Source organism: Adiantum capillus-veneris, chromosome 13 (assembly GCF_014529385.1).
Source record: "Adiantum capillus-veneris isolate H3 chromosome 13, ASM1452938v2, whole genome shotgun sequence".
Lineage (NCBI taxonomy): Eukaryota > Viridiplantae > Streptophyta > Polypodiopsida > Polypodiales > Pteridaceae > Adiantum > Adiantum capillus-veneris.
Window position 1 is genome coordinate 72,244,593 of NC_140943.1, and position 8,444 is coordinate 72,253,036.

General features: G+C 40.7%; 1 protein-coding gene across 1 annotated transcript; it reads left to right on the forward strand.

Moving 5' to 3' along the window:
• Nucleotides 1-3,643: 3,643 nt before the first annotated feature.
• Nucleotides 3,644-4,021, forward strand: LOC147444237 (uncharacterized). Its single transcript, XM_086528084.1, has one exon. The coding sequence runs from the start codon at nt 3,644-3,646 to the stop codon at nt 4,019-4,021; it is 378 nt and encodes a 125-aa protein (XP_086384210.1).
• Nucleotides 4,022-8,444: the final 4,423 nt, after the last annotated feature.

The window sequence follows — 8,444 nt, forward strand, 5'->3', positions numbered from 1 at the left end:
GGCATGTGTAAATATTGTTGATTCTTCTAGTTCTGACAGTGATTCTGAAGAAGAAAGAGAGGAAATTCATGTCAAAATTTGTGACAGAATTCAGAAACTCACAATTGAGCTGGAAGATATTAGAAAAACTTCGCATGAAGCAGTGAAATTCATCAGACAACGAAGGAAGGTGGAGGCAGAAGCCAGAACAATTGACTTGGCTGCGGTCAGAGATGATGAAGTGCCGGTGATCCAGGTAGATTATAAGGTGAGGAAACAGTGGGAGCCATTGTCTGGTGTCATACTTGATGGAGGAGCGGGAGTAAACATCCTGGGGTATAGTTTTTTTAAAGGCCCACTTTACTCTTCTTTCTCCTAGCCCCAATATTCTTTTCAAGAACCTCTTAAGATGTTGAGTATTGCTCACATTCATCTATGAAATGCACATAGTTGTTATGCAACATATGATGATGATCCTTGAAGCTTTTCGTCTTTGGTTAGATTTTTTGCACCTACGGTACGTGTTTGTGCACCCTCATTAGAAGGGGGATCACTAATGGGAGTCTTTACTATTATCCATAGGCCCTTTTTGTTAAGTAACTCTTAAGCCTTGTCTTCTAAGTGTGAAATCCATCATCGTTAAACCTCTCATTTCCCTTTTCTCCCATGGTGCCAATGGAGGTGTCTATAACTTGGAGGTTCTCTAAGGACAATGTTTGGCTCCTTACAATAGCACAACTATAAGGCTGTACCAATATATAATGAAATATAAATCATACATTGCAAATAAATTGGGTTGTGCTAGATGCAAAAAAAATTAATTCTTTAGAGAGAGAGAGAGAGAGAGAGAGAGAGAGAGAGAGAGAGAGAGAGAGAGAGAGAGAGAGAGGTTTGTTGATGTTTGGGCTTTGAAGAGCTTGATTATTGTTCAAAAAGAAAAAAAAATCCTTGACCACCTCTAATATCCAACACATCTTCTTATATTTGTATTTACCTTTGCTCTATCTTTGGGAACTCTCTCTATATAGAGAATAGCACTATGGTGCTAGTGTAAAAATAAATTTGTTTCACAAAAATCTACAAGTTAACAAGTCTTTGGAGAAGATTAAAAGAGAAGCATCAAACATCTTCATCAAAGAATGGGAATTACAAATCTGAAACCAGCACCTTTCAAAGTTTGAATGGCAGACCATCGAGTAGTGCAAGCAACTGGAATGGTAGAGAGTATGCAGATAAGAGTGGGCAAAGAAAAGTTCAAAACTAGCTTCCTAGTATTAGACGTGCAAGACGCGCATGGGATGCTACTAGGGTGTCCATGGTTGAGAACAACACAGGCTGTTCATGACTATGCTAATCAGACTCTGACGATACAAGATGCTAGCAGAATTCAGATTCAGACAAACAATACTAGGAGCTGGAGAAAGGAGTTACGACCTCAAGAGATTTGCTAGAAGTATAAAGTGAAGAAAATTGAAAGGATGCTAGTAGAAATAGGTATTTTTCCATTGATCGAGATAAATCTCAACGCAGTGTTACTGGACAAAGATCATGCTTACAAGCAAAAGAAGCAATTTCCAGAACAGCTCACTGAATAGAACTCTGGAGAACGGCCAGTTCAGCTGACCGGAAGACCATAAGAATCAGTAGGTTCCAGTGCACACTCTGACGAAGTAACTGGGAATCAGAATAGCAGTTCAAAGCTTAGGGGACCGTCTTGGTATTACGCTGAGGAGTCAACCAAAAGGAGAGGCAGAGGGCCTAATTGGTTGCTTCCAGACAATCAGGAAATAGAGGAATGAAACTTAGGTTTTGAGGACAATCATAGATTTGATCAAGGTCAATAAACATCTGAATCCTAAGATGAAAGAGAAGGCACGACATATGTTTCAGCAGTATAAAGATGTGTTCGCATGGGAGCATACTGATCTTAAAGGAGTTGATCCAAAGGTATGTCAACATCGAATACCATTGAAACCAGATGCCAGACTAGTACGGCTACAATGATACCGAATGAATCCAAATTACGACAAGAAGGTTAAGGAAGAGATTGATAATCTTCTAAAAGCTGGGTTCATTACTGAAGTAGCCAGTAGTGACTAGTTGTTCCCGATTGTGATGGTACCCAAGAAAAATGGAAAGCTTAGAGTGTGTGTGGATTACAGGAATCATAATGCTCAAACAATTAAAGATCCTTTTCCATTACCATTCACAGACATGTTGGTTGATGAAATTGTAGGATATGAGATGTATAGCTTTATGGATGGTTATAGTGGATATAACCAATTACAAATTGCTCTTGAGGATCGGAGTAAAACCACTTTCATTACTGAGTGGGGAGCATTTATGTATCTGGTGATGCCATTTGGTCTTTGCAATGCACCGGCCACTTTTTAGCGATGCATGATGGAAATATTCAGTGAATTTCTTCACCGATTTCTGGCCATATTTATGGATGAGTTCACTGTATATTCAACAGAAGAGTAGCATTTACTTTTTCTGGAAATGGTTTTCCAGCATTGTAGGGAAAAGCGGATCTGTTTAAACCCATTCAACTCTGTTTTCTTAGTCTGGAAAGGACAGCTACTGGTACATGTAGTGTTCAGGAATGGTATAGAAATGGCCAGTGACAAGATCTAGTGTGTCCAACAAGCCAAGGCACCTCGCAATGTGTCAGAGTTAAGTTCTTTCTTGGGATATATCAATTTTTATAGAAGATTTGTGCACAAGTTTGCTTCCCTCGCGTTACCTTTGTATGAACTTACCAAGAAGACCAGCAAGTTCAATTGGACTACTGAATGTGAGGAGAGTTTTCAGAATTTAAAGAATTTTATTATCAGCAAACCAGTTCTTCGACAACCAAATTGGGATGTCATCTTTCATGTACATGTCGATGTTCCTAATGGAATTTAAATTCAGAATTTTTTATAAGCCCGGAAAAAACCATTGTGGTGCTGATTTTCTGTCCAAGAGTACGGAAGGCTATTCTGAGGTTTCTTTAAGAGATGATGCATAATTATTTCACTTAACAACTGATGAGTCAATTGATCTAGAATTGTATGATGTATATCAATTACTTCCAAGGGAGAATTTCCAGATAACTGGACTCAGAAACAGAAAAAGGCTCTAATTATCAAACGTCTGAAGTTCACCATCATTGGCGGGTCACTTTACAAATTGGGAGTAGATGGGGTTCTTCGCAGATATGTACCTATGGAGGGTAGAATGCAGGTTATTTCTGAGGCACATAATGGGGATTCTGGGGGACATTTCAGTACTGATATTACTTTCAAGAAGATTTTGCAAGCTGGATTGTGGTGGCAGACTTTAATATCTGATGTCAGAAGCTTTTGTAAAACTTGTGATATATGCCAAAGAATGGGCAGACCCACAGCAATAGATATGACTCCTCTAACACCAGTTCAGTCCTTGGGTGTTTTTATGAAATGGCGTCTAGATTATGGGTCCATTCAAGAAAATTACTCCCAGGAAGAATAGATATATATTGATGGCCACTTGTTATGTGACCAAGTGGGTAGAAGCTAAGGCTCTTCCCGACAACACGACAAAATCCAATGCTATGTTTTTATCTGAGAATATTGTCTGCCGATATGGATGTCCTGTGGAGATTGTGTCCAACCAGGGTACACACTTTATAAACGATACTATGGACATTCTCATGGGTATGTTTTCAATCAAGCATCGAAAATCAACACCATATTATTCTAGATGCAATGGGCAAGTAGAAACCAGCAACAAGACTGTCAAGACTATTCTCACTAAGATTGTGAAGAAGGAGCCACATCAATGGGATTTGAAACTTCAAACTACTCTACGGGCATATAGAACAACTTATAAGGTCACTACGGGATTGACACCATTCAGAATGGTATATGGTACTGAAGCCGTTGTACCCATGGAATTTGTCATACCTAGTCTTAGGATGGCAGTCGAGTATGCGTTGGATTTTAATCATAATCTGAAACAGAGACTGGAAGAGTTAACACAGTTTCATGAGTTAAGGCAGAGGGCTATGCTGGAATAAGAGATTGTTCATCAAAGAAGGAAACACTTGAATGACAGACGAATGAAAGTCAGGGAGTTTCAGAAAGGAGATTTAGTTCTGCTATATCAATCAAAATTGGGCTCTAAGAAACCAAACTTAAAGATAGCTTAGGCAGCTCCATATGAAGTTGAATGGGTATTCTCCAATGGCACAATAAGATTGAAGGATTTATCTGGATTATTGTTGCCAATGGTATATAATGGGGCCAAAATCAAGCTCTATTATTCAGAAGATAGAGAGACTTCCAGAGATAAGGGTATTGGTAGTTTGGGAACTGATGACCAGGAAATTCCAAAAGCAGCCATTTTAAATCTTTTTCATGTACAACCAGTTCCAGAGCCAATCAAAAGGTCAGAAAAGTTTCAGCATGACAAAACCATGTCAGTTCCAAAATCAGTAAAAGGACCAAGCCACTATTAGTTTGGATGGGAAAAAGGGTCAGTTGGACCATCTGTGAGAATTGAGGACAGAATGAGCCAATGCATGTATGCCATGTCATTTGCGGTGCACAGGACTCTAGGAATGGTAAATAGTGGATCTTTTATGGCGTGAACGCATATAACAGTAAGGAGAGTAAGTGTTTTTCCACGAAAATCCCCTGTGCGACGTTTGGCCATTGTTATCAATTCACCATTGCCAAGCTATGACGTTTCATCACTACAACCGCAAACCTCTTCGTCCGAAGAAGCTGTTGATTGCTGTTCATCTTTACCAGCCACACCACGATACGGGTTTGAAGATTCAAGTAAGTCTTCTTCTTCTTCTCATACTACTTCATCGTCTTCACAGTGTATGGGTAGGAAGAAACTGTCAGAGAAGATGCAAGAAACTATTGAGGAAACCCAAGCCCTTATTGCTCTTGCAAAAGCCTCTTTTCCACCTATTCCTCACAGTAAGATACAACAATATGTGTTTACTGAGCCAGCCAAGGCATTACTCCGACTATGGGATTTGCATATGGTGGTACAAGCCACAAGAATTGAGTTTGACACAACTATCATTAGACAGGTCCTTGATTCCTTCAATGGTGAAGAGGGAAGTGCTATAGTCTATGGTAGGAAAGTGTCAGTCACACCAAAAAATATTGCCTTTGCATTCAGGATGTTGAATGAGCCAAATCCATTTGTGGAAACAACTGAACAGATTAGTGCAACTCTAAAAGAAGATGATGCTGCCAAAAAAAAATGCAAAGCCAGTGGGCAAGGGGTTCCTGTAGTAGGTCTGGACATTCTCACGGCTTACCAATTTGTGGCTGAAGCTACGAGTCTCAAGAACAACCCAACCTATGTGTCAAAAAAGTTATTTGCTATGTTACTAGCAAAAAGATTGGACACTACAGTTCCAATAAATCTATGCTAGATTTTATCACATAATGTGCTTCAGCAGACTGCTAAGTTGAAGTCCCAAACTGTTTTCAAAGCTTGGTATGTTTGGCAGTTCCTTTATTGGGCAACTTCTCCGAATGCTCATGAACAGGTAAGGATGGCTTGGAGCCAAAAACCTTTTCCAGTAACTAACAATGTAGAAGTATCATCAGATGAAGAAGCCCCAGACAATCTGTTAGCACTCACTAGACCAAAGAGGAAGGGCACGCAAGAGGAAGCTGGCAGTTCTAAAAAATGACGGATTACACTGGCCAAAAGCAATGCTTTTCTTACACAACTAGAAAGTTAGGCCAAAACAGTGGCAACTAAACAGACTCCAATAGAGCAGATTGCAGCTGACCAGCCACCAGTCTCCACTCTGGACCGCTGGTGGAACTAACCAGCCAGCAAGGCAACAATCAATGACCCCGAGTACAGGACATAACCAGTCAGGCCAAACTAGTGTTGAGCAACTGATGGTTCATATTGATAAAGGAAAAAGACCAGCATCTTCGAGTCCAAGTGGTAAGGTTTCCATCTCTTACAGTGAGCAAGCCTTGAATTTGACCAAGAAGGATCAGTTACAACAACTGCACACTCAACCTCTCAAAGGACACCTATTCTTGCATAAATTTGATGATACTACATTACCCTGTATGGCTCATGTGAGTTTATGAGCCAGAGGCCTGTGACCCAGAAACCGTGCAGGATGGTTGTTCAATACTTATTCAGTCTTCTTGGAACACCATTGTTAATGCTAATGGACAAATGTTGGATGCCTCAGTGCCTAATACTAAATTGACCCTGTTAAAGGCTAAACTGATGGAGACTAAAAAGCAAGTTGCAAAATTGGAGAAGGATAGAGGGGAACAGTCCCTGTGGCACAGTGTCCTCGAAAATCAATCAATCAGGACCATTCAAAAATTAGAAAATAAACTGTCAAAGATGGAGTCCGAGATGAGGGTGCTAAAAGAAGAAAAGGAAGAGGTTGAGAGAGCTACTGATCGATTTGAAACCATGTTGCGAATGAAGAGAGTTGATTTCAACTCATTACTGACCACCCACACTGCATTAAAAGCCACTTTAACTGAAAGATATATCTATAATAATTTGGCTGATATACTGAATCCAGAGGGAAATGCTATCTTCAATATAGATAATTTGAGGGCACTCATGGAAACAATGCAGAGTGATTTGCAGGATAAACTTTCTGAATACAATAGTGCTTTGGAAAATCAGGCTATCCTGGACTATATTGAGCAGTAGAATAACCTTGATGAGAATGATGATGAAGCAACAGAGGAGGAAGAGAAGGAGGATGAACCAACAGAAAGGTATGATGATGACGACTCTCCTCCATCTCCATCTCCAGGATCTGGTGCTGGTGGAGCAGGAGCCATAGGGGGAAATCAGCCCAATACAGACCAACCAGACCAGCATGGGGGTCAACCGTCGGGAAATCAACAGGCTGGGGATCATTAACCCAGCAACACTGGAACTTCACCAGTGCACCAGTCAGCACAACATGGATCTGAAGGGGAAAGGAAAGGCTATGACTGAGGATCTGAAAGGGTATGAGCGACATTCATTACAGCTCATCACACTGAACAAGAGATTAAGACATCAACAAGCTCCTGTAACTAGGATGTGATGTTCTTCTTTTTTGTCTTGAACGATTTCAACGACTATATGTTGGTGCTAGAGAAATGGTCCAACATTGGAAATCAACCGCTTTCCATGACCAAGTGGTGTGCCAACTGCCAGAACATCCTAGCAAAATTCAAGTGCTAGAGAGAGTATCTGAATGGGTACTAATCTCTGATAATAAACTAGTTAATCCACACTGGCAAAGACAATCTTCTGCAAACTGTCATTCCCTAGGTATTGAATTAGAGCTTTTGTTGGGGAACATGCCAACATATCAATGTATGAAGGAGGTCAGAAATCAATTGAAAGAAGTGTTACTACAAATGCAAATTGCCAAAGGAGTTCTGGATCAGAGGGTAACAACTATTATTGAAGATCAGGTTACCAGTATAGTAAAGGGCCTCCAACTCAGATGACAGTAGGGGAACAAGCAACTGCTCTCCGAAGACTCTTTCAGCTGGTTAAGGTTACTCGAAAGATGATGCCGCAGGAGAACCAGGCTGCCCTAACCTTTCTGGAGTCCTCCTGTATGCTTTACCAACTAGAGAAGCTGAGTTACCTATGTTTTTTCCGGCATTGTATCCTCAACATCCAGAGCCAGTGGATCGACTCACATATTATAACATCACTGATGCTCTTCAAGATTGGTATGAGAGATCCATTGTAGAATGCAAAACCTGAAAACTCAATGATGCTCTCCAATTAAATGATCTTGGTGCATTAAAAGGTGAGCTAGAGAGGATCAAGCTGTGTATGGCACAATGGAAAATCTAGCTTAGAGGTCTCACCAAGATCACAAACCAGTTGCTGCAACTTACTGTGGAATCCTCTAAAGTCCCTGAAAAGGATTTTACGGCTAAACCTAGCCTGGGACCATAGTACAGAGAGATGGCTGAAATTCTTTTTGAAGCTAGGATTAAAAAAAATCAGCCTAGATCCACACAGCTTCGTATTGTCATAAACTGGCCAGAACTAGTTTGACAAAAGGCAAACGCACGCTCTATGATCTTGACACCAAAACCTATCATTCTCTCACGCCTTATGAATTGAAAATGACTACAGAAAGGCGGGATTAGCTTGAGCAGGAGGCCATTTACAGACTTATCTAGAAGGACAATGCTCGCACTGGGACTTCTGACACACCAACACGAGCGAAGGGCAAGAGAAAGCGGGTTCAGTGGAAGGATACTGGGTAATCCATTCCAGAATCAGATGGTGGGTTTTCTTAGTAGGGTTCAAAATCAGACGGGGGATTTTTCTAGTAGGGCGCTGGAATTTCCAGGCTGGGCACCCTTGGAATTATAATTATAGGGGTGTCAAGCACTCAACAAGCATGAAGTATGGCATAAAGCTAGCAATACCAGAAGGAACATCAGCCTACTCAGGAAGTG

What these genes read in the sequence shown, in the direction of transcription:
- LOC147444237 (XM_086528084.1), top strand. Translation starts at nt 3,644, where the DNA reads ATGGACATTCTCATGGGTATGTTTTCAATCAAGCATCGAAAATCAACA.